At 36.8% G+C, this 27,775-nt stretch overlaps 1 protein-coding gene across 12 annotated transcripts in view; it reads left to right on the forward strand.

Moving 5' to 3' along the window:
- Window positions 1-27,775, forward strand: part of LOC102222612 (neuron navigator 1-like) — a 63,052-nt gene continuing 35,277 nt past the window's right edge. For 4 of the 12 annotated variants that reach the window (XM_023324804.1, XM_023324806.1, XM_023324807.1 and 1 more), the window contains exons 1-3: window positions 1,950-2,411; window positions 14,627-15,443; window positions 15,607-15,695. In XM_023324804.1, the coding sequence (XP_023180572.1) occupies window positions 14,662-15,443; window positions 15,607-15,695 (871 nt within the window). In that variant the 5' untranslated portion in view covers window positions 1,950-2,411; window positions 14,627-14,661. Of the gene's footprint in view, window positions 334-1,947; window positions 2,412-14,626; window positions 15,444-15,606; window positions 15,696-22,182; window positions 23,188-27,775 lie in introns of those variants that run through there. The other 8 variants (XM_023324808.1, XM_023324809.1, XM_023324812.1 and 5 more) reach the window with 5 other exon arrangements.

The raw sequence follows: 27,775 nt of genomic DNA on the forward strand, positions 1-27,775 counted from the left end.
TATGCGTGCATGTGATTGCCCTCATGACAAAGAACGACACAAGTGGGAGAGAGAGGTCGAGTCAGAGACACTGAGCTGAATAATCCCCTAGAAAAGGATAAGACTGGAGGCAAAACAAGAAAAGAGGCAGGAACGAATGTGGGCTTTGGTCCATCAATCAATGAAGAATGCCGGATGATCAGTCGAGTTTTATGGAGTAACTTAGCTCCCTTTTTTTTTGCAACAATTGTCCTAAATTTACGCCAGAAGTTCTCTACGAATGAGTCTGCTTTTGGAAGCACTTTTTACTAAAACGTTGCCAAGTCACCAGGTGAGGATGAGGAGCTGGAAGAGGTGAGATGACTTCACATGTAGGGAACGTGAATGGGTTGTAGTGTGATCAACACATGCTTAATGTTCTGCTGCAGCTATTGTGCTTTCTTTGTTAAAAATTGCATTGACAAATTCTTCAAAATGGAGATGTTGCATCAGATTTAGCAGAATGTTTTGGAGAATTTTTTAAGTTAGCAGCATTAAGTGGGAAATGTGGCTCTTTATAGTCAAAATCCGTTTCGTCAAATTTATTCTTCACTTTTTCTGTTGGAATAGTACAGAATAGACAGGCATACTCATTTAACGTATATCTTGCTTTCAAAACTTAAATAGAAGTTCAGTTCACATTCTATTTCTGTTCCTTGGCATTTTGAGTCTTTCCTCAGAAAAGTCAGGTACCATGGAAAAAAGTGTTATATCTTTAGTTCTAACAATCTGTAAAATATGACTCATTTAGTCATAGATGATATTTGGATTGAACATAATTAAGGAACTAAGATGGTTGTTTTCATTGTATGGATGTTTGCAGAGAATGACCCTTCCTGTTTGTCTGCTTCAGATAGTTTAATGTTTACGGCTCTGTTTGACTCCTCCTCCTCTGCTGGCCAGTGGACCAAGAATGCAGTTACATAAATTAGTCAGTAGAGGTCAGATGTGGCCTAAGATTAGATTTTATTGGTGCTGAGACACACCCTATATACTGACTCCTCCAGCTCTCTCTATTTTGGTGTGTGTCACTTGTGCTGTTGATGCAAAAGACGACAGGGGTTATTAACCAAAACAAAACACCCGAGCATCGGAGCATGAAAAACACAGTTAGTATGCAGAGAGAACAGTGACGTATCAGAGATTTCTTATCACTTCACTTGTTCAGTTCGTACCTCCCTTCAGACCTGCTGATTACTTATCTGAGCCCCTTTAATTATGCAGTGATTTAGCTGTGGCCTGTGCATTAGCTCTAATGATAAGGGAAAGAATTTGAATTCCAAGGTCAAATAGAAACAATGTTAAGGGTGTGCAGATAATTTTCATGTTTCTGAATATCACTTTTTTCTGTAATCCTCTCTATGTCCTCTCAGAAGTAAAGTGATTATTTTCAAATTGCGACAGACTCCACAGACTTTAGTCATCCTGCAAAGAGATTTAGCCAAAAGCACAAATTTCTCGATTGAGCTTAAACTAGATCATGTCACACCAACAAACCACCCGTTGGCTTATCTTCACACCACTGTATGTGTCATTTTGTTGCTCCTGGCACACAATAAATTTGTTCCAGCACATGTCCTTGCTTTAAACTCTCTCCTAAGTTGAGTCATTTTATAATATTTACCCACAACACTCACATAGGGAGATTCTCTTAGTCACAGATTGTAATCCTTACTTTGAAGATCTAACGAAAATGAGTGTGAATTCAACACATCATAGTTCCTGTCAGTCTTTTATTCCTGAACTGACACCTCTGAATCTGTTCCCATTTGGCCCAGATTCTCACTGAGGTTCGCGGTGAGGCAGCCTGTACCCTGTAGGCAGCCAGCTACAAACATGCAGTGACAATTCAAATTAATCCAGTTCACTGGCTCTGGCAGTGACTCAGGATGGAAAAGATGCATACGCAGCCCGCAATGCTTTGGTGACCGTTTTAAAGAGGCAGGGATTTGAAAAAAGGGGAAAAAACGTATTTAAAAAAACCCCCGCAGAGGACAGTTTGAATAATTCCATCAGGTATACGGCCCAATTTTAGCTCAGCACTTTTGTTCTAAAGGAAGTAGACTGGAACGATGCCAGGTCCATTTAAAAGGCAGAGAGCGCGCCTTGTGGCTAAAGTGGTCTGATGCACATGCAGCAACTGCAGCATGGGATCTGTCTAGAGTATTGTTATGCAAGCAGGAAGAGAGCAGCCCCACTTTGATCTAGACATCGGACAGAAGCTGAGATGCTCTGGAGTTGGAAGCTGCTGTTTGGTGTGTCACCATCAGAGAGACGTTTTTTTTCAGAAGGACAGAGAGGTGGAGACTTGACTGCAATGCTCATTACTCAAATGATTTTACCTGAATGCACACTTGACTCCATCACACCAAGTTTTGTCAGCATCATTGCAGGTGAGTGTGAATGTCTAAGTGAATTCTAAGAAATAACAGTTTATTAGTTAATTATTAGATCTGGCTACTGTAAATGCAGTACAGGTTAATATGAATTTTAATTGAGTGGATTTCTGTGATGAAAAACAGCTAAATGACTCTGAAGCTTGTTTCACACATGCACACCTTTTTTGTAACTGATGACAAGGAAACATGTTGGCTTTAATGTGTGAATTATACCATGAGGGTTTTTCCCTGACACTTTCTTACAAAGGTGTCAAAAGACTGAACCATGCATCACTTCTAACAATTCAAATGTCTACTGCAAACATCAAAGGACAGATGCGGTCAAGTAGGAGGCTTAAAGTTAACACATGGCCAATAAGACAGATTGCATAATTACACAAATTGCCTTGTTCAACCTTTTGTCTTGTCCACAGTAGTAGGCTGCAAAATCTTATTGTCTTAGCTTGCTCAACATCAATTTTTGAACAAGGTGCACTGAAAAAAATAAAGTCAAACTGTTATGTAGTTTTATAAAACTATCATAGAAATAATTAAAAAACATAGTTAATGCTAAGAAATAAAAACACTGACAACTGAACAAATTTTACCTCATATAAAAGTGACATTTTTAGCTGCTTTTGTCACGGTGAAACAGTGGAAAGGTAAAACTCCTGGAAGTAACCTCAGGCAGGACCAGGCTCAGAGTGTGATTCAACCTGCTGGAGACAAGACATGGACAAGATGTAAAGCTGACTCTTTGTTCTATGCAGAACATCTATAGTTCTTCCTGGGATCTGGTATCAGGTGTTCAGTAATTTCCGAAAAGGCTTGCTGATTCACACTATATGCTGGTTTAAGGATCTAATGCACTGGTTCTGTTTTCTGTGTCTTCTTAGAAAGATTTGGCTATTGTTTAAGCATTTTAATGAAAATTTTTACTTTATAGTGTTGTTTTAGCATTTCACTACTTATTGTCATTATGTCTACTTAAGAAACTATTTCTATTGAAAATGCTCCAGAAGTCAACTCTAAACAACTAAGATGTCAACAGAAAAGAAAATTAGCAAAAGGAGAATAAAATCAGCAAATTTCCGAGCTTATTTAGATCACCGACGATTAAACTATGCTGGACAAATATTTGTAACAATTTTATCAACCTTTGAGTGGGGTACAGACGGGGTAAAGAAATGAACAAATTAATTTGACAAAGTGTCACGTAAAAGGAAAATTTTTTTTTACCAGTTTTGTCACATAGATACTATAAATAAAAGCATAAAAGACAGTTTTAGCTTTTGTTTTCAATAATTTTGAGTAATTTCCTGCCTGATCATTGTGCAGGTTGACACAACTCCCTAGACAATATGCTAACATTTAGATGAACCGTTTGCCACATTCACCATCTTAATTTTTGTATAGGTTATGTTGCTAAGGCTGATGTGAATGTTATTTGCTTTACAGTCATTTTTTTAACATGTAGGCTAACAATATGTTCACATTTGTTAAAAAATCAAAACAATCTCTGACATTTTAGAAGGCTAAGTAAACAGAATCTCTATCAACCACTCCCATGTCAATCTGATCTTTATCATTTCTTTCAATGCACCAAAAACATATTGAATAACCAGAAATGGCTAAAGCAGCCACTAATGTACATAATATGAACCATAAAGTAATTCAATTCAATGCTGGCATTCCATCCACAACCAAGAAGAAATACCACTAATGTTGGGTGATGTCAGTGCCAATAAAACAGATCCATCATGTGTGCAACTTGCTCCATTTTGGAACTTAACTTTCAATTGCCATTCTGAATTATAGGTATGAGAACACATAAATAGTTCTCTGTGGTCTATCAGCATGTACAGTGAAAGAGTTGGTGGTTAAAGCAAAATGTGCTGCTTGAGGCACAATTTTGTCTTGTCTATTCTGTTCCAGACAAATTTAGACCCGCAGGATTTGCAGACACTTTGTAGACACTTTGCATCCTCTTACATCATTCACTCAGACACAGCAATATAGACTTGGAGAAAATCCACGTCTGATTTCAAATTTCTTCTGAAGGTAATTTTCATAATCATTAAACGACTAGTATGTGCAGAGATGTTACGAAGCTGCCTTTAAAATGCCGTGGGTTCTCATACTCAAAGGGCAAATTTTGCTTCTTGTAAATGCCACGTCTGTTTGTGTCCTGAATCCAACTGTGTGTACGTGGCTTGTCTTGTTTGGAAAATCTAATCCACAGACACGCTCCACTGGTGGACATGTTCCCCCTTGACAAACCAAAAATGACATGCGTTCCGACCACAGAAAGGCTGATACATATTTTATATGAAACTATTACATAACAAAAAAAGATGAAGTTTAGGATGACAGACAACAGAAGTAGAAGGGAGTGGGGTAAAAATCCGTGTCCTTATTGTAAAGGACATGGATTCATCTTTGAATCTAAAGGTTGCTAGAGGCAAATCCGTCATACAAGGCCTGCTGTGGCTAAATGTCAGGGGTAAACCTTTCTGCTTCACTTCTGGGTTTTTGAAAGTAATACCTTATTGAAAATTCAAAATTATTATTATTGGAGGTTAAGCACTCAAAAATATTTGTCCATATTGACATAATGGCATTATAGTTTTGCTGAAGATTTGACAGCTGTAAATCCATGACCCACATCTCCCATTCCACAACTACTGAATGAGGTCTGATGTTCTATCTTCAGAACTTTGTGACACTGAGGGATGGATATGTGTTGTAGCCATTTATGTTGAATTTTTGTAAATCGTAACTTCTATCAATTTAGTTTTTCTTTTTAATTTTTATATGTGGAATAGTAGAGTACTTTGGTAACTTTTAGACCAAACGTTAGGTGTGATTTTTGTTTGGCAAATATCTGGTCTGATGACGGGAGGTTTTTGTAAAATGGCTTTTTTGACCACTTTTTGAACTTGAAACATCAGATTAAGTTAACTTTCATTTTCAACTAAGTTATAAGAAGTTTTTTAGTAATTGTTTTGTCTATATTTTTACAAGAAATAAAGTTTTTTTTTTTTTTCAAACAATCAAGCTGGAAGTACGTGAAGAACCAGACCACAGGTTGCCACCTACAGCCTTTATTGGAAAAGTTTGGTTTTGGAACCTAGAAGGCCACCACAGACTTGCTATCAAAACACCTTAACCAGGCCATGGCAGTTTAAAAATCCTCATTTGGTACTATGAGAACACATAATTAGTTCTCTGTGGCAAGACTGTGTCTTGTCACTCTGGTGACAGGACACCTGTGTGACAAGTGTCACACAGGTCCCCTAATGCTTAACAAGACAGGATGATTCTGTGTCTTTATGTTGTTTATGACAAATTCTGACAATCTAAGTGTTGCAACTGAAAACTCTTTCAAACAGCAACTATTTTCCTTCTTTTTGTCCAAGTTTAATGAGCCCAGGCATTTTGTAGCCTTCATTTTCTATTTGTAGCTGGCAGGGTTGCGGTCAGAGTAAACATCTGGAGCTGTAAACCATCTGCTTTAAAATGGGCAACAGTTGGGATGCATTTAGAGATGGTATTCCAGATAACTTTGTTATGGCAAATCGCTATTTGAGCTACTGTTGCCTTTGTATCATTTTGATCCTGTCTGTCCTATCTCCTCCTAACCTTGAGGAGGAGGAGACGAGGCATTTTCATCCTCCCAACTGTCACTCCCTAGATACGTTTTCTGTAAACCGAAGAAATGATTGTGTGTGAAAATCACATTAGATCAGTTGTTTCTGAAGTACCCACAGCCATCCTTTTTTTCATTTGGAGAGAAACCTTTGAACACCAGTAAATTGGCTGTCATACATCTGGATGTCATTTGATTGGTTTGTTCTATATTGATGTCAACAAGAAACTGAACAGGCATATCTAATATTGTGACTTTTGAGTCTTTCACAAAAAATCCTTTGTTACATAGTTGTGTTTCTGATGTTAGAGTTTATGTTTTCCTGATGCTAATTCAGAGATTTACCAGAAGGGAGTGAAAGACCTGGTACAGAATGTACTAGGCAAAGAAACAACCGATTCATTGCAGATGTGGTAATTAGAAAACTAGAATCTGGTGTGAGTAAACAGCAACAATCAAGACTTGTATTTGGAATAAAATTGGTAAGTAGAAAGACAATCAGAGGAAATCAATTAAAATAAAACTAAACTGGTCTTCATTAAATGTAATAAAAGTGCCAAATTGACAATGTCTGACAAAAATGTGAACATGTTGGTGCATATCAAGGCACATGTTGCAATTTCAGTGCCTCACTAGACTGCTGACATTTTAATGGAGAGGTGAAACAAAGCTAAACCAGACATTGATCAAAACTCATAAAAGATATTGATCTTTTGAAAACATAAATTAGACAAAGGATGACGAGACAAACCCCATGCTTAACTTGGGAACATTTAGCTCAACATCTGAAAGTAAAGTTTGTCTATCTTGTAGAAGAGCAACACCTTTTCATCTATGCAACACTGTTGTTAGTTCTTGAGAATAGATATAGGCTACCAACTTGTATGATAGATAAAAAAAAAATCAGAATACGTCTTTCTGCAATGATGTTACATTGCATTTTTGTTATGACATAATAAATAAGCAAATTAACACCATACCATTACAATTAGGTTTTAGCATTAACACTTAATAGCAATAGGTGAATTAAACTTTAAAATGTTCCTCTTTCCTACAGTGAAACATTTTATTATGGAATACCTAAATGTTAGAATTTCACAAGTTGTTTTAAGCTCCAGCATTCCTTTTAGAGCACAAGTCGTTGTAAAAGTTATTTTAATCAAGGTCAGTAAGTCCATCTTATACTGATGCTAAAAACTTTGTTGTGCTCTCATAAATTATTTAACCTAGCCTGAAAACAAAAGAAAAGATGGACCCTTAAAGATAAGCATGCAATTTCAAGTGGTTCATAAAGTTGGATCTAAAATCCCTAAAGTAAACTACAGCCTGATGCTGCGGCTATGCTGCTCTTATGCAACTGACACAGTTTTCTGAGGTGAAATCTAGCCTGTCCAGAAATAACCAGCATTTACATATTCCAGCAGAGTGATGTCTAAAAGTTGGGATAGTTTTTCCTGCTAGATCTTTGGAATTGAGTATTTTAAAACCTATGTACATAATGTGCATTGCATCTAAACTGGAGTTGCAGAGACCTCATTTCTGCAAGACCTAAAACAGAATAAGTGATTCCATTCATGCATAAACAACATCGCCTTTATCCAAGAAGTCTAACAGCAAAGACTGAAGTGGTGCACCAATTGAATTTGTATGTAAATATTTCTACATGGCTCCCAGGGATACAAAATATGCCAATATAAACCAGCAGGAGGTTCAGAACTCAGTTACCTCCAGCCAGAAATGTTTGGACCTGTTGACTTGAGCAATACTTTATTTGTCAAATAAAGACAAATACAAATAACTTCAAAGTGCATTTTTCTATGTTAAAGTTATAGGAGCAATTAATGTGTCCCTATTCATGCAAATTATTGGCCGCATGTAGAAAACGGTAACACTTTATTTGACGGGTTGTGAATAAGACTGTCATGACATCGACATAAACATGACATAACACCTGTCATGAACATGAGTACGTCTTCATGAATATTTATGACTGTTGTCATAAAGTGTCATTTGGTAAATCATGACACTTTTAAGACAAAGTTTACATTATTCAAAATGTCTTTGTTATGACAACTTGACATTAACCAAGAAATCATGATCTGACATAAATTTGTTATAAAAGTATTACTGATTAAACTTTAAAAGATTATGTAGCTTTATGTTATTAAAGCTAAAGTTTAATCAGTGAAGATTTACTCATGTTCATGACAGATGTTATGTCATGTTTATGTCATGACAGTCTTATTCACAACCCGTCAAATAAAGTTTTACCTAGAAATCAAATGAACACTTTGGTGATAAATATCAGATTTACTGTGAATTTTGCTCCATTTAGAAAAAAGCTTATTTTAGCCTAGTTTCCCCTAAGGAATTTGCAAAGTGCTAACATGACTCACAATTTTAAGAATTTTATGGCATTGCTTAATGGTATTAATCAATCAATTAAAGTGACTTATAGTAAATCCCTTTAATCAGTCATTAGAATAATCCACTCTAATCTTGGATGCCAGAAAAATACCAAAATAAAAAACCTGCAGTGTTAATTATTCATGTTGTTATTTTAATCTTTAACTATAAAGGAAGAAGACATTGTTTAACAGTGCACATCTCTTCAGTTGTAAACAGATACACACAATTTGGATAAGTGCCTTAGCAGAGTGCTGTAATTTTATTAGCATGTATGATGGACTAAAAGAGAGGGAGAAGGACTATTATTGACATCAGAGCCACAATGTGACTGGGAAAATCTGACTAAAATCTATACTTGTCAGGCTACAAACAAGCTGCAAAACACTGAGGACAAGGTAGAAATGTAGAAGGCTTATTTTTACCACTGAAATGTAACAGCTTTATAAAATGTTTAAACTGTTCTTTTTTAAAACAATTAATAATAAATGCAAAGAAGTTGAGAAACATGCATGTTTCAAAGCAAAACAGAGAACAAGTTAAGAGATGTCACCCAGTTGGAATTATTTTATTTTATTTTTATTTTTTTGCAAAATAAGAAGAGCCATGTCTTCCTTCGTTGTTCTTATGTCCTCCTAAATATGTGTGCTGTTAATCAGTCTGGTGTCCCATCAGTCCATGGCTTTCCCTACAGAATTTCTCTATGACAAAGCTGGGGCATAAGGTAATTGGGAAAAGGAAGAATCTAGGACTTAGTGCTATACATAAAAAATATCAAAACTCTTCTAAGACTAGATAGCAGCATATTCAGCTAAGTTATCTTTTGGTTATGGGCTACATTTTTATGCCTGCAAAAATTAGACTTTGCCAATCAATAAACTGCAGTATATCTCACAGTAAGCTGACAGTTTGCAAAAGGTGAAACCTCATAGTATTTGGACCCTGGTTAGAACATGAACAAAGGATTTTATTTTATGCTTTAAATTAGCTGGTTACCATATTTTTAGGACTATAAGCCGCTACTTTTTCCCCACACTTTGAACCATGCGGCTTATAGCCCAGTGCGGCTTTTCTGTGGATTTTTCTTCAACCGCCAGGGGGCTCTTTAGCAGGAAGTGAATTATTGGAAGTCAAAATTGGAAATCAAAGAAGAAAGTGCTGATTTTCATTTAGAACAGGCACATGCTAGCAGCAGGCATGACGGAAAAATGTTTTCAAACTCATACCCTCTCGTCATGGAAACCACACGAAGAAGTTCATATGGGTCCTTTATAACAGATTTGGTCAACCGAGAGCGGCAGAGATACCAGCGGATTATAGCCCAGTGCGGCTTATATAAGTACGTTTCCAGTTCTTTTAAAAAAAAATTTGTGGCTGCAGCTTATAGTGAGGTGCGCTCTACAGTTTAAACTGTGTGATTGTGAGCGTGAGTGGGAATAAAAATAGCAATAGGTATTTTGTTCCATATAACACAAGTAGGAGTGTAACAGGTAAACCTTTTATGGATGCAAACTCGACCAAAAACCCACCTGTTTAGGATTGTATTTGAAACGTAATCAATTACAAATTTATTGATGGAATCTGACTTAATGTCGTGTTTTGATTGTTGATTCTATGTTGCATTGTGTTTTTGTGTTTGATATGATGTAAAGCACTTTGAAATGCCTTGCTGCTGAAATGTGCTATACAAATAAAATTTAATTTGATTTTGATTTAGTCCGGAAAATACGGTAGATGATACACTCCTAATTAAAATCATATGAGCAGGGATGAAATTGGTGTTGCAATATTGCAATAACATTGCAATATTACTGATGCTGTCTGCAGCCCAACACCCAGAAGAGAAAGAAGGGTTAAGGAACAAAAGACCTTTAACTGCTATGCCTCAATTTGACCATTGGAAGTGCAACCATATGGGACACTGAAAGGTGGAAGAAAATATTCTGGATATTTGTCATGGCTTTCATCACTACTGGCATGACAATGAGTTCCACTTCTCGTCTGTAATATTCATTACAGAGGAGAAGGTAACGTTACAATCTGGAGAGTTTTTTTTTTACTTTGGAACAACTGAGCTTGCAATTGTGCAGGGGCTTGAAACCTGTGAGCCTGTGAAGATGCTTCAGATATTGCATGATCTTTGTGGTGATCAATGAGTCTCTCAGCAGAACAGTACAGCAGAACCTAATTTCACTCTTTCTATCCGTCTTTCATGTTTCACTCATCCGAATCATATCAACATGCTTTTGAGGTTAGCTTGCAAGGGAAGTTGTCAGACACAAATGTCAATTAAAACATTGAATGCCTTTCATGAAGCAATCTTCACCAAATAAAGCAACATTTGGTGAAGCAAAAGCCTACTGAATGATCAGCTTATATCAGCAAGTGAATTTGTAATGTTTTGTTTACATTGTTGGATTTCCTGCTGCCCAGAGTTCTCTGAGATTTTGCCGCAGTAAGAATATTTTTGTGGCAACACGCTACTAGTTCTTAGAAGTATCTTCGGTTGAACACCCCAGGGCTCGGATTATATGGTTGGTGAAAACAGAGCAGCTCGGGCTCCTCTTTGCATTGACTCCATGCTCTCACTGTATGTAAAAGAAAAAAAGGAGATCAAAGTGACACTCAAGCTGTGACAGAAACATGAGCACCAAGGGGGAAACTATGCATGATGTCACCAGACAGACTGAAATATGAGTCATGATAATCTGTCTGGTCATAATGGATGAAATGTGTGAATGGCTGCAGGAAGAAAAGAGGAAAAACTGGATGAAACATTAGAAGCATCACTCACTTGTTGTCTCCTAACATCGATCCACCCCCACCCTCTCTAAAGCTCCATGTGGGTCTAAATTGTGTTATTGTAAGCTGTATCCCACTGTGAAGTGTGGGTTGGCTGGTATAGGAAAGTTGGCTCCACTGCAACATACAGCTGCCTCTTCTTTGTTTCTGCATGGAATACTGACTGATGTTGGACCATTATTAAATCAGGTAGGATAGTAAAAGTAACTTAGATGTTTTTGCTTACGTTTGCAGCATAAGAAAACATCCAAATTCAAATTATTCTGCAAAGTTAGCAAATTAGATGTCAGTTTTTAACTATTTTTAAGTGTCTAAAGTAAGGCTACTGATCAGGGGAAGTAAACTGATTACTTTTGCTTGTAGCTATTAAATTGGGTTGAGTTGAAAGTTGAATTTTCCTCATTTGCAGGAGAGATATTTCAGAACTGTGCATAACAGAATGAAAAGAAAGAATGCAAAACTAACTCTTGAAAAAAAAGGCTAAAATTCCAAATTTATTCAAAAGGTTGTAACAGCAAATCTAGACAACATACATTTTGTGGATAAAATAAAAAAAGGAGAAAGCATGAAAGTGTTGCCTCCTGGCAGCAATTTAAAGCACAGAATGTTTTCTTCCATCTGGAGGGAAATGCAATGCTATTATATTGTGTAACTAATTGAAGTTAGCACAACAACAGTTAGCAAAACACATTGCACCCAATTGGAACTACTTGGTAGTCTCCTCTAGTGGGATGTTATTGGCATCAGCTGGAATGTTTCCACATGAATTAAAAGCTGGAAAAATATTTATCAGGGAAAAATAATTTGAAAATTCACTAACTCAGATTTTGATAACTATGTTTTACTTATAAGTTAAGTTCACCCAGGGGAAATCACTGTATAGTAATTCTAATTATTTATTTCTGATTTAAATGAAAAAGAAAAATGATTAAACAGAAAAATGATTATTTGCTTCTCCTAAAGACAAACTCAAGTATTTATACAAATCTGTGTGGGTTTGCTATAATGACTATAGTGCAGTAATTATGACTGGGAGTGAGACATCCATTTATGCTTTACAGTTTGTCAAAGACTGCGAGCTTTCACTTAGGATTTATGCTGCACTAAATGCAGTGAAACAGCTGCACATTCCAGGATGTCTGCTTCACAGAGACATTGTTGAACCACATGACCAACTGAGTGAATGCAAGCATAAGTGAATAAAAGAAAAGAGAGCAGACAAAGGTAAAAGGAATATCATATCATGTACAAGAGGCTTAAATGTCTGGATTCCAGACTAGCCACCAGTTTAAGTTCCTCAACTCAGAAACCTCAGTCATATGATGTTTATATAATCTTCACTTGCCTATCCTTGGAGTTGTTCTAAGGAAACAAACTATTATGTCATTTACATGAGGGTTAAATAAACCCCTTCTGAGGACAACTAGTTTAATTTATTTTAGTCTTAAAATAAAAGGTTGCCAGCAAAAATCCAAACATAAATCAATCAAAGCTCTGTTATTTATCTAAAAAGACACCATATGTTTTAACAGCTTTACCTAATGTATTCTTGGTTCAACGTCCACGTCTCCAGTGGGAAACATGCTGTGAAGACTGGTGGCAGACTGACACCACTTGGCATGTTCTGCAGGGGGGAAATGCTCCTTTCAGGTCATGCCAACTCTGTTTGGACCAGAGGCAGTGCCTCTCCAATACAGAGAAAATAGTGAGGGTGTTAATGGTTTCTTAGCTCCATACCCCTTCATCATCCATCCATCCATTTTTTTACACCCTTGTTCCTTCGCGAGGTCAGGAGGGGTGCTGGTGCCTATCTCCAGCGAACGTTTTTGGCGAGAGGCGGGGTACACCCTGGACAGGTGCCAGCCCCTTTGTCATTCAGTCATTAAATACACAATCTGAAAAGCCCTTAAGAGCAAATTATTACAAAGAGTTCAGGTTACAGATAGCATGTTTTCACACCCAAAGTGGGTGAAAGGTTTTACCAATTTTTCTTGGTAAAATTGTAAAAATTGTTACATTTTCAGCTGGTGCGGTTCACTTTCATACTGCACTGTGTCAAACAAGCCAAACTCTTTGAAGAAACCTGTTCATCACATTACCAAAATGTAAATAAAAATGAAATGGTAAGAAATTTCAGCAGTTGCAGGATTTATTTGATTTTTTTTTTGTTGTTGTAGAAAGATCACGAGATATTTCTCTTACTAAACTCTAGCGTTAGTTTCAGTTGCATCCACATATGCATTTGAATGCTCTTGAGTTCACTTGAACTGAACCAACTCAGGTTTTTAGGTGGGACAGAATTAATTTTTTTGGTCCATATCAGAGTTAGATTGCACATTATACTTCCCAAAATAAAACAGATTTCTAGGCCAAGGAGCTAGAGTTCAATTAAAGCAAACTAAACAGGACTGGATACACCCTAAACAATATTCAACAGTTGGCTTTGTCTTTAACAGGATTTTATATTAAACACATAAAAACCAAGTACCAACACCTATTTAGGAAATTGCAAGCAGATTGATTAATTGTACATTTGTACAGTTGATTTAAAAATATTAGTAGTAAGATTGCTTCTGTAGAAAAGAAAATGTCTTTTTTTTTCATCAAGAGTCTACCAAGTCTACCAGAAAAGTGAATGCAGCATGAAATTTTAAAGATATATTTTAAGCAGGGCAATGTGTTTTCTTACCCTACAACTGACTGCATTGGACTAGAGCTTACTGCAGATGACACACTACCTAGCTCAAAAAACTCAGCAATAATAAAACAACTGCTTAGATGGTTGACACATAACAAAAACTAATCTACAAGTCTTCATTAGTTAGTTAATTTCAAAGTAATGGTTTAAAACTGCTGCTTTAAAGTAGTACTTTCTAACTTTGTGCAAGGGCTAGCTGTGCTATGATGCTAATGCTAGCTCAAATGTGGTTAGCATAATCATGTGGGGATTTGGCTTCAGCTGTTTTCATTTATGTTTTCCTTTCCTACTTCGCTCCAAATTATATTACCTGTGAGAAGGATATTACAAAGAAATATATATAAAATACAATACTTGTTTTACTGCAATTTGCTTAATCATAAAGTTTATGGTTTTTAAAGCTGTTATCACCTTTAACTGCCTCAAGATGGGACTACAACCATAGCTTTCCACTTTAGTTGTAATGGATGACAACACCATGGAGAATGAAGCATGGTGAGATATTCCAAAAATGTTAGGCAGCAAATTTCACTTGCTTGTTTTAATGCTATAAGAAATGATTGTTGTTTTTCCTTAAGTAATCACAATAGTTATCAGATTGACCTTTACAGTTTCCTGATGCACTTTGTGTTGTTTGTTCCTGTCCATATTCAATTTCAATTCTTCTTTTTTTAGATTTCTCTTCTGTGATACAGTGACTTCCACTAACCATGAACAATGGAGCCAACATCAAAGTTTTATCCCAAAGCCAAAGTGATGCAAGCGTCAGTTCAAGTCTCCGTTTACCTCAGACCATGATGCCTCTGCCAAAGATGGATTCCAAACAGTACAGCAGCCTCCCCCTTCCCACAGTGCAGTATCAGCTCGCCTCCAGACGACAACTTGCATATTCTTCATCATCTGTTTCCTCAGATCCTGCAGACTTGGTGAGAGGTAAAGTTTTAAAAGCTAACCTAATGCAGCAAAAGATTGGTATGTATTCTAACAGAGGCCCAGTCGGTACAGAGCGAAGCAACGGAACATGTTCGGCATACAGCAGCCCTCAGATTGCAAAACGAGACGTTCCACGTTCCAAAGACACATTGGATCTGCGAAACAGTGTATTGACACACAAGGCTTTGAGAGACCTACAGCTAAGGAGAAACACCAATAAGAACTGGACTTTTGGAAAGAGTCGTCTAAGGAGTCTAGACAACGCGCAAGAGGGGGACACCTTACCGAAGCACTCAGCTAACTTTTATCCAGACCGAGAACGAGGAAGTTTCCTTTATACCAAAGGGACAAATGGGAATGAAAGATCACGTCCTTCTTCTGCTGGACTGGAGCACTTCCAAAGAGAAGTGAGGAACATCTCAAACCAGGACTTGGGAGGTTTTGTGGGAGATTTCCGTGGTAATAAACCAAAAGATTCTTACCAGAAGTTTAACATGAAACGAAGAGGGAGCGAGCCAGGAAAAATCAACATGGCTGCTGTTGCTCCATTTAGGTTCAGGTGAGGGCAGTATTTCACCTTTTTTAAATTAGAAAGATGAGCTCATATATTAATTTTTGATTGAAATTTGATTTTAGCTCTTCCTTAGCCTTTGAATAAAGAAAGCTAAATATAGATTTATTTTATAATATGTTGTTTGAACTGTTCTTGTGTTTGGCTACAGGTCTCAGGTCAGTGAGGATACAGATGCTACACTTGATGACCTGAGTGACTGCTCCTCTGATTCCATGGAGGTCTGCTGTGATGATTTAGGTGAGTCTGCTGCCTTTGGCAATTCATATTTAGGAATATTTGGCTCACTCAAGGTTATGAGGCAGAGGCAGTCTGTTATAAGAATCTGTGTGGTTTCAGAAAATTTCACAGGTTTTCTCTTTTCTCTTCTATCGAAAGGTAAAATGAACCCCTTGAAAAAGGAATACCACAAATTCAAGTGATGTGTATTTTAGGCCTCTCAGTATTAATATTACATATTGTTCTGTTATTGCAATTTTTCACTCAATTCAAAAATAGCAAGGGGAATTTTGAATATATTCAATGAAGAGTACGGTGAGTGTAATATCTGTGTTTTTAAAATAAAGTAGTCACACTTCTGGAACTTCATTAGGGAAGTTTTTCTTAAATACAGATAAAGGTGGAGAAATAAAATAGGATGATCCTAGAAGAAAACAAAAGAGACAACAAAAACCTTCATTGGTGGTTAAATTCACCTCTCAAAATGGTGAATTTTGAGAAAAGGAAAATGAAAATTAACCTAAACATTCAGCCAGAGTTTCAATTGAGTGGTTTAGATCAAAGCCCATTTAAGTCAGAATTGCCCATTCAATAAAAATATATATGGCAGGACTAAAAAATGGCTATTTACTGATGTTCTTCTTCCAGTCGGAGTAAGCTCGAATTTTATTGCAAAGAAGAAAATCCCAGTCTATATGCCTGCAAGGCAAGGAAGGACTTACTCCAAATTCATACAGCTGTAATTGCAGTGAAATGGGGTTCTACACGCATTGAGGTTGTGTGATAAAATATGAAAATCTTCAAGGGGTATTGATACGCAAGTACAAACACTTGAAAAATCTTCTTAGATGCTCAAGGTACTTTCCCCATTCCTCTACTAATCCCAAAGAAGTTTATTAGACTAAGAAAATAAATTTTACACACTTCACCGAGGTCAGCCAGTTGGTTATGCAGAACACAGTTTTTCCATTTGTGTTTTATTGCATCCTGTAACACCCAAACTTTACAAGGCTCACTGCTGACTGTTCAGCATGGCTGTTTTTCTCTAAATGTCTGCCTTCGACACAAATCCATAGCTTCAAGCAGGATGTGCTGTCTGTTTTGTGCATCAGGGTTTCCTTAAATACTCCACTTCTTCATGTACTTAAAAATAAAAGGGAAGAAGGAAAAAAAGATAGTACTGGTAAAAGGCAGATTTCTCAGAACCACAAGGCACTCTTAATGCAATATTTTCTTTTTGTCTTTTATATTGTTTGTTATTTTTTTTGGCAGGGCTGAGAAAAACATAAAAGCTAAATATTTGGTGTGACCTGAACCTTGTTGTAATGTTACACTCCACACAATTTATAAATCCAATTACAAATTCAGTTTGTATTTGTCTTGGCCAATACTTGCTAATGTTGTTAAATGAATTCAAATCACAATTAGCCGAAGGACCTGAGACAATCCAATCAATTAAGTTTAATTAGAAAGAGAGATTACTGATCTACTGTAAATAAAGGAAATTGATTTAATAAAATTTATATATATATATATGTGTAAATTTTAAGAGCAACAAGTGTATACAGGGGTACTGTAGTTCTTGCCCAATTTAAAATAAAATGTTGCAGTATTAAAGCAGTGTGATATGCAAAGGTCTTATTGCAACAATAAAATATTTCATAAACAGCAATAAAACTTAGAACTTGGTCAAAAACAAGCTCTAAAAATGTTGTTATTGCCCTGAAGCACAGTCTAAATAAATAAAACATTAAAGGAATTTTAATGAATTCCAGACAAGACTGCAATGTTTCTGGCTACAGCTTGTGTGTTGGTTTTTAGTGTGCGTAATCCATGGAGGAGAGGTCAGAAATGATGATCCTCTCTACCATTTTGATGACTCCCTGCAGTAATTTTCTCCCACCCTGGGTCCTATTGCTCCCCCCCCATATATTTCCACCATAAAGGATGCTCTAAAATATGTCTTCTGCAGATTTGGATGATCTCTCGTATAGTTGTAAAATGATTTTAATGTACCAAAAAGCACTCTATAAGTTCATCAGTGTTTAAAAGTTATGGATCCTGTGCTAATTTGTACGTACAACCAGCAATTTGTTTTTCTGTTGATTGGGTATTGGTTAATGTCCACAAATAACATGCTAACCTTTACTATATGGCCTCTTAGGTGACACAAAATTGGTGAAGGTGTGTGTATGCAATACCGTTGCTCTGGTGGAGTTTGTCTGCATATCGATGCTTTTTCCTTTGTCATTAGAACTACATGGAGTCTGGAATATATAAAATAGCATTTTTTTTTTTAGGTTTACATCATGTTATAATGTATCTTCTCATCAAGAACATATCTGTATAATCATGCATGTTTGAGAAATTTTTGGTATGGCCATTTGGGTTTGTAAAACTCTTGGTGGGACTAAGTGCTGCCTTTGAGGACATAGCTCCTCCTCAGAGTTTCAAAGCGTCAGAGAGCACATCTACTCCTCCACTAAACTCCTTCAGAACAACTGGTGGAATTGCTTATCTGCTGAGCTCATTATATAAACTTTCTCAGTCCAATTTTCCGATAAACGTTTGTAGATGGTTAACAGGAATGTTCGCTTTATAACGTGTTGGAAAGTGCAAGAACTCTTTAAAGAGACAGAGGCCCAATTTCAAAGCATTAAGTTGCAAAATCAAATTTCCTTTAAGCCATGTCTTATTTGTACAGCATTTTTATTACAACTGAATGTGACATCATTACTTTATTGTTCTGTAAAATTATACAATGTTGCTGGAAAAAATACATCAAGATTTCCTTTTTAGAACTGTGAATGGCATGTATTATCACAATAAACTGTGTTTTTTAATTATATAATTACATAATTAGCTGCGCAAATGGTGCTTTTAATCAATGTCACAATTAACACCATGTCTGAGGTAATTGGGAATACATTGAAATCAGAATATTTTAACGACATGTCTGGTATAATATTTGTGCCTGATGACCTCACCTCTTTGCACTGAGGCGCATGAAAGTGTCTAACGGACATCCTAATTATCTTAGTGACTGAAGGCCGAGACTCTCCAGCCAGTCTCCTCTGGGAGAAACCAGACAAACAAATGAGCTGTCTTTCAAAGAGAATGGACAGCTTTAGGGCTGAGACTGACTATTTTGATGGGCAGATCGGATTTCATGTCTGGGACTAACAGCCTTTTTTCACAGTTGAGTGGTGAGATGTTTCTTGGTTAACCATCAATCTGGTGCCAACTGAGAAGTGGTTGAAAGGTAAAATATGGACTTTTTATCCATTGTTCTGAAAGGAAAGCAAAAAGCACTCAGGCATAATCTCTTTGAAATGAATTATTGATGGTAGGAAGGCTCAGTTGTTGCAGTCAAATTAATCACTCTTTAACTAGTTTGAATTAATTTTGCTGTCATTTCCTGTGAATTTACTTTTACATGGTGAATAAAGAAAATGTTGATCGAAGCAAAATATATAAAAGAGAAACTCCTAATCCCTCAGGCTGGTTGCATTCCAGTCAGCTCACTACTTTCACTGGAGATTGTTGTTGAGGTTACTGCACCACATGAACTGTCATGTGACCTTTGAAAACTCTTCATGTGCCTTTAGCATTTAGTTTTTCATGAGAAGACTTAATAGTTTTTTGTTTTTTTTAATAGATAAATGCTTGAAACGTAGACAGTGAGAAGTTATCACACAACTGTTAGAAAACTTGATTCTTCAAAAATGCAACTTCTCAGGAAAGAAAAGTATATATTGCTTCTAAATAAATAAATTCACATTGTTTGGTTAAAGTTACATATCTTATACATGAAAACATCTGAATACATTTGTTAATGGATTTGAAGAGTGATGCTAATGATATTTATAATAATATTTTTCTTAAAATTTTACATTCTTCTAAATTTTTCATTTTAACTTACTGATTTAACAATTAGTTATTTATAGTAGCTATAGTTGCCATAATGTTAATTTCAAGTTATTACATCACAACCTGAGCCAGTGGATTGACCACAAGAAAGTATTTTCCTTAAATAAAACACTTTTTTAAGGAAATAAATAGCACTCAAATTATACAGAATAATCAAAAATACCATGCAGATTTCTGAAGACCAAGTATAAAGGAACCAAAGAAACTGAACATTTTGTAATGAGGTAGACTTATTTGGAAAATTTTCAAAAATGTTAAAGTTTCCTCCAGAAAAGTATAAAAAAAAACTGCCAAAGGTTTTTGTCAGTGATAGTTACAATTTGATTAAGCCCAGATTGTGACTGCAATAAGTCAACTAATGAACCTGAAGCTTTTTTCTATAGAATGGTCTTCTTCCTTAGACTTCTACACTGCTATAACTAAGAGTACATTTACTTTTTTTTTTTTTCTTTTTGGTTTTCCCCCTTAGAGCACACGTGGAGGTCTCCCCAATGTTACTCATTTCATTGCATCATAGCAGCTGACAAGCACAAAACTGATCGCATCTGCTGACCAGGGAAATGCTCAGGAGACAGCTGTGTGACTGTGTGTGTGTGGACACGCACTGATGTTCCACAATCACATGGATGGCCAGCTGGAGAATGTAAATCAAATATAATTTTGGAAGAAATGAAAGATTCTACTCCACCCTTCCCTCCTGAGGCTTGGCTGCGATTCACTTTGACTGAATGAGCAAAGCGTTTTAACACATGATTCATGTTAGACCCTCAAAATTAAAGCTACTAACCAAGAGTGTGTAACCATTTCACTGAGTGAGAATGAGGGAATAATGTTAGTGGAATTTTTAAATTTTTGTTTTTGCACTTGCATTTTGCTTTCACCTGACCTGTTTTCACATATAGCAATTAGAGTGTGTCTTACCTATCATAAAATTAATTGTGTGTGCATATTCTGATTGCAATTGTTACAACTGATGTTTAAAAATTGAATGGTTTAATTGTGGTCTTCATAACATTTTATTATTTCATTTATTTAAAGTAAACAACAAAAATTGGACTTACCAAATAAAACTAGATGATTTTATTTGGTTTCGTATGCACAACGTATACAAACATTAAATGTAAATATATAAACTAATTTAAACAAACAACTATTTGACTTCTATCATTAATAAAAAGGCAGCATATCTTTATTCAGTCTGATGTAAACTTTATGTGCAACACTTGCAGGAATTAGTTCTGCTGCAATGTATTTGCTAATTCCCACCCTGAAACAAATCAGCTATTCATCACAGGAATGAATATAAGGTCATCATTGGTGTTCTTCAGTCAGCTGAAGAGCAAACTCGTGATGTCGAGGAACAAGTCTTGTCATTGTTTCCAATGACTAATTCCCAGATTAGAAAATTAGCGGAGCTTAAATCACACCAGGTGTCTTAAAACCCAAATAAAGAGGGCAGTAGAGTGTGGTGAAACCTTTTGTGAGAGTTGGAAAGTCTCCTCTGGACATGGCAGCTAGCACTAATGAAATCACCTAGATTTGTAACATGTAGCATGGTCTCCTCCTTGCATACAAATCATTACTGAACATGTTCTAGCATGATCGAAGGCTAAAAATGTGGGTTGTGTCATAGTAGCCTGTGGAAAAAGGTAAATGTGTCTTTGAGCACTGAAGTCTGGCACAGATGACATGCAGGCTGCAAGAGAGGGCGGTTTCCATGGAGCAGTCTTCCATTCGAATGCCGCAGAGCCCCCTGAATCTTCCTGTGCCCTTTGGGACACTGTGTGGAATATCTTTGGCAGAAAACAATTCCCTGCCTTAATACTTTAACTGTATTTTTAATTTACCCATTCTATTTTATTGTACAAATTTAAATGCATTCAAAAGTGACTTAGAAGATTTTTCCAAAGTGCGGTTTTGGGCACTTCACTTGCTTATGCTGGCACATCTTGTCATTCACTCTCTTATTTGGCAAGCTGCAGGTTTTTTTTGCATACATAATCTTTCATTGCCTGTGTTTATATAGAAAACAGCTGGAAGGCAGTGTAGAACTGGTCAGCAAATGATTTGTAGGGCTGGAATTTTGGAATAGATATCATAAGGAAGCTCAGACAGGATCAAAAGATAATCTGGTTGCTCCAGTTGTTACACTGTGTTGAATTATGACAGTGATTATAATATGTGCTATATTTTGCAGCTATGCATCTGAATATATATTGCTTTGATTATTAATAACAGGATAAATCTGATTTATTCATCAAAAGTATTGAACAGTGAACCCTAGAGGTGAAGAGGGGGAGGGGAAGAACAAAGGAATCACAGAAAATGGTGAGAAATCAAGGTATGTTAGAGAATTATTGCATGCCGGTGTTAAAATCCATTCTCTCGTTGCTCACTTGTGTTTGACTTATTCTGGTGAGAGAAGGTAAAGCATCTTTAAACCAAAGAAAAGGGATGAGCGGAAGGAGGATGGGAGGGAAGGCAGAGGCGAAGGAGAGACAGCAAATAGCAGAGGGGAGGAGGGAGTGCTGTTGCGTGTGCCTCCGCTGTCATTCTGCTGCTGCGCGGTTCAGCGGCAGGAGGGCGTGCAGAAGGGAGGAGAGTGGAAAAAACGGTGGAGAGGGGGACAGAAAGGAAGGAGAGAAAAGGAGCGCCTGGGCTGCACTGCAACTGCAGCAGCTGCAGCAGCCTGTCAGGAAGAAAGAGGGAGATAGAAGGATACAGAGGGAAGGAAGAGAAAGCAGCAGGATTGTCTTGGAGGGGGAAATTTACATGTATGATTCCACACAAGGAGAGGAGTTTGACTAAGGAAGACCTTTTTTCCCCTCCTGATGGTCTCATGGAGGAGGCGTGCTTGGGAATAGTGTGAAAGGTAAAGAAGGAGGTTTGAAGATGGAAAGGACGGACAGCACCAAGGCATACGGCCAAGCAGAAGGCAAAGGAGTAGGCATGGCAGCTAAGAGGGCCAAGTCTGGAGTGCCCCAGAGCACACAGCGTGGGGAGCTGAAGGTTTATCGGGCTGGCAGTTCTGAGGGCAGGATACCAGTGCCCTCCAATCTTCGCAAGCAGAGGTCGATGACAAACCTGGCTGTCCTCACTGATGCTGAGAAGAAGCTGCACCTATATGAACCAAAGTGGTGTGATGACATGGCCAAGCCTGGAACAGGGCAGACCAAGACCAACAAGCCAAAGACCACAGGGGGTGGCAGTAGTGCCGGCGGGGGTGCCCCCCTTTCTCGAAACCTATCCAAATCTGAACATTCACTGTTCCAGGGAAAACCCAAGCCCTTCAGCGCCCTAGCTGCTCCCTCTGCCCTGAGCAAGCAGAGCCGCATACCTCGTGGTCCTTTTGCTGAGGTGAAACCTTTAAGCAAGGCACTTGATGACGGAAAGTCAGACGATGAAATCCTCTCCAGCAAAGCGAAGGCCATTCCAAAGAAAGCTGGAGCCGGAGCTGGAGGAGAATCTGGCTCCAAAGCCCAGGGAGAGGAAGGAGGAGATAAGCCTTTCCTGAAGGTAGACCCAGAGCTGGTGGTGACAGTACTAGGAGACCTGGAACAGCTTCTTTTCAGTCAGATGTTAGGTAAGTACCGCAGACAGTAGGTTTGGGTGTCGTACTACGAGCTAGAAGCGCTCATCATGCTATCCCCTTCTCTGGACCACGCCCCCTTTGATACAGCAACACGGCACCTGCTTCTGCTGCAGGTCGAGATTTCTCCTGAGCGAGTTTTTTTGCGGTTCACCAGGGGGAGGGAGCACAGCATGCTGGTCTTTCTTTTGTTTTATTGAATGATATCTTTGCTGAACTGTTTCACAGAAAGATGAGCAGATAGTCGGACATCATGGCATTCTATTGTTCATACTCTTCCAACATGTGGCTCAGACGTCTGATGCCCAAAGGCTTAAATTATGTGAAATGTGCTCACTAAATTAAAAATTACAAGATGACTTCATAAAGCCTGGGGGGTTGTGAAATTATGACCAGCATACTGACTATCTTTCTAGAGCTCTCATTTACTGGAACATGTGTTGATGCAGTCAAGGTTCTATCCAGATATCCATGCATGCATCCCAAAAAAGAAAAAAAGATGTTGACAAAAAATGCTGAGAACGACATTTTGTCATATTGAATTCCTTTCTCAGACACGTATAAACCTCTTCTCAGCTTCAATCATCTCCAGAGTTAGGACAGTTGGTTTACACCCTCTTTACTACTTTGATGATGAAGGTGTAGGTCAGGTTTTTGAATAGACTTCATACATGAAAAGAGGATTTTAATCATCCAAGATGGTGATTAGGATTCTGATGGCTGATTCTTGTGTGTTTTCTTTCTCTTCACACATGCAGAGTCTTTTGTATTCACTGGCAAGTGGAACATTATCACCTGTAGTCACATCAGAGAACAAAGCATTATCTTTGGAAATCAGCCAGATGTTGTTTAACACAAAGCCTGCTTTACATGCACTCAGTCTTTCCTAAAAAAAAATAAATAAAAATAAATAAAACTATGTTTCAGCTTTTATTTTACTTAAATACTTGATGCTACATTTAAAACTGCATGAAAAGAATGCAATTAACTATGAATATAACCAAAGAGAGAAATTTTACATTGCATTACCACTGATGAACCTGGACCACTCGATTGATTCATCTACACAATTTCACACACCGTTATAGTAAAGCAACATTAAATCTCATACAAACAAGCATGGTTTTGCTCACATGTGATTTACTTTGTACCATCAACATGACTCCTCAGGCCTTTTAATGAACACATCTGTTGCAATTCGACATGTTACCCATGCCTCATTAACCAGTATAGAAATCAATCATTCAAGTTTGTCACAAATTATATATCAGCCAGTGAGAACTGTAAACAACACAGGGCAGATGGCATCATCCACACTTCCATGTCCTTTGTGGGACTGCAAGGAATTGGAGCACAAGAGTTTTTCCCTATTTCCAGATGCCTGAAAGTTTTAAAGATTATTTGCAAGTACATCAAGGGTCCTTCATTATTGAGTTCAAGTAGGGAACTGATTATTTGTAGCAAAGATGTTGTGGTGTAAAATTTGTGTATCAACCCCAAAGCAACAGAAAATGTCAAAGGAAATGCTGGCAGGAGAGTGTCATTATCCACAGTGAAAGAAGTTCTACTTTAACTTGCTCTGAAACGTCCCTCTGTAGCCATTGCTATAAAGGCAACATAACAAGGCGCAATACATTTTGCAAATGCATTCAGAGCAAAACACTATAACTTATGGAGATTATGTGAAAACAGGCTCTGTGGTCGGATCATAGCTACATTTGTGAGGAAAACTGAGGACTGACAACATATGGGTGTTAAGGTCAGCCGTGACTTTAAGATGCTAGCCATGAAAGTTAAAGCTCAGTCAATGCCTTATATTGAGCTGCTTCAGCTGCATACCTTATAATGAGGCTCCTGAAGGAATGCTTTTACTTCTGAACATAGGAGGTCTCTTTGTTTTCCTGCAAAACATCAAGAATGATGTAGTTAGTTAATGGTCTCATTTATTAAGATGTCCATGTAAATTTATGCTTCAAGTAATACAGGGATAAAAAAATATCCTAATGCTGCCTTTACGAGGTGAACATAAAAATGTGTCCTTCATGCTGAATTTGTACATTAGTGGACCAAGACATCAGGTCCACTTCACTCTACTTCAGATAAGAAGTTTGAAAATATTTTCCAAGTGACTGTGTTTTTGCAGCGTTGAATCCTTGAACAACGTGTATTATTAGAACAGACCAATTGTTGAATGCAAAGTAAAAAAGAAAAGAAACAACCTCATTTCATAATAATTGTCTGGTATATGTCATCTCGGATCTCTGTTATAATAGCCTGTATTCGTTATAGTGGAAAGGAAAATGGGACAGGAAAATAGTCGACATTGTTTCAAACATTAAAGACATTCAGGAGTCAGAAATGTTTACTTACATATTTTCATGTAAATATAGCACATTCACCATCAAATGTATTACAATTATGTATTTGGCAATGTTTACTCAGTGTTTTCAGAGTAAATATGTATAAATTAATGTGTCACTTTATCGCCAATACTAAAATATTTGGTATTTGCCCCAAAAACAATAAATACATTTTAAAAGTAGTTTTGAAAGTTAAAAAAATTTCAGTAAGATCTAGCAGAGTAACATTTATTTCGTGTTTATCATTGCATACAGTGAATGAATATTATTTGTCTGTAGGATAATTAGATCTTCCTTGTTTGTTTGCTAACCTGCCACTTCACTAAGCAATGTCAATGCTTGTGTAATAAAGTCAAATTATTTTCTTTCTGGGAAGATAGAGCAAAGCAAAATAAAACGTAGTCATGGCGCCTGATTAAATCTTCTCCTTGGTATCTTTGATTATTTATTACACTGTCTTAATGAGTTCATGCAATGTGCAAGACCTTCTGTCTGACTTGGCCATATTTGAAGAGTCGGATTAAAATTGCCAGTTTTTTTATTTTTTTTATTTTGTGAAGTTTGACATGTGCTGGTTTATTTCTTTACCAGTTGGAAACTTATCTGAAGTTATTTTCCATTCACAAAATGTTCCCCATTTAGGTCTGCTTTACATCAAGCAGACCGTGGCAGATGAAAAAAAAAAAATCATAACATTTATGAACAAGACCATCTGACAGTGGGCAATTATTCGCAGGTGCTATCTGCCTTAGGAACATTCCAAGTTTTCCTTCTCTGTGTTGGCATTGCTGCAGTGCAGAATGCTAACGGACCTGCTGTTACACAGGGGTCCAGTCCATGCTTCATACAGGATGTATTCGAAACAGATGGAATTCACACGTGTCATATATTGAGCATTCCTGCTTCAGTGCATACCATGGGATTAATTTGATTTTGTAGGATGTTCATCCCTCTTCATTCTAATAAAATTGGTTTCCCTTGAACTTTTTTGGCTGACAGGTGGTTTGTAAAAAAAAAAAAATCACCATAGTGCCCTAATAAGATGCTGCTATAGCCCACTAAAACAATTTAGCTTTTCTCATATTTATAGAAACCTGAACAAGATTCATGGGTTTCTTTTGCCTCTTATTCATTATTTTTTATCTCAAATGTTTAAAATTACTTTTGCAAATTGTAACAGTAACTAAATGTGAAGGACAAAATCAGTCCTTCAGTGCACAACTAAAAAGGAACTTGCAGAATTAAAGTGTTTTAAATGCCTAAATGAGACATTGAGCAGTAAATTAAAGGGGAACTAGATATTTCTAACCACTTATGTTTAATCTCTTAAAAAGGATGGATAACATTTCCTGTTTTTCTCAGAGTAATTTTATTTGAAACAATTTCTACTTTGAAAAAGAAGTGTTTATCTACTCAGAGGAGACAAAGTTATTTATGAGAAAATAGAAATGTTATAATTTTCTGTCAACAAAAACAGAGTGAAAAAAGTAGAGCAATAGCACTTTGGTAACAATTTGTTTTTGTTAATGAATTTATATGCACATTTTGTTCATAAGAAATCTCTAACTATAAAAAAAATGGTATTTGTTAGTTGGCAGACAATTTAGATTTTTCTTTTGTTATATCAAGTTATGGGAGGAAGTACGTCCCGTTTCGATTTTTGAATTTGATGTAAGAATTAATGATCTGGTTCAAAAACATGCAAAAATTCAAGGCTATCACTAAAAAAAGAAATTATATGTTAAAGTTAAAGTTGCATAATAAAATAACTATACATTTTCTGCTTTAATAGGAGAACCGTATTTTAATCATTACAGATGTGAGCGCCTCTCTAAAAGTAGAGGTCTTGGCAGTTTGTTTCTCAGGGACATACAGGTTTCCAAGGTAACACATTACCAGGAAGGAAAGACATCAGTAATATAACATTACTAATCTCTTTCACATTACTAATTACTAATGTTGTTGCACATCAATTTGTAGAACAAAGATTTAAAGTTTTTGCTGATATTGGCGGTTTCACAAGCTGTAGAACCACTGGTTCCTTTCTCCTTTTTTAAATCCTGTTATTTCTATTTCTATTTCATCTTTTGTTTCTTTTGCCAGTCTTCTTCTGGCAAAAGGCTGGCTGTATTGGGTCATCAGTCAAATTCACTCAAATTGAAATTTGACTTAAATATTTTAAAGCTTTCACAGCTTTTGAAATTACATAGCTTGATGACGAT

This window comes from Xiphophorus maculatus, chromosome 20 (genome assembly GCF_002775205.1).
Source record: "Xiphophorus maculatus strain JP 163 A chromosome 20, X_maculatus-5.0-male, whole genome shotgun sequence".
Classification (NCBI taxonomy): domain Eukaryota; kingdom Metazoa; phylum Chordata; class Actinopteri; order Cyprinodontiformes; family Poeciliidae; genus Xiphophorus; species Xiphophorus maculatus.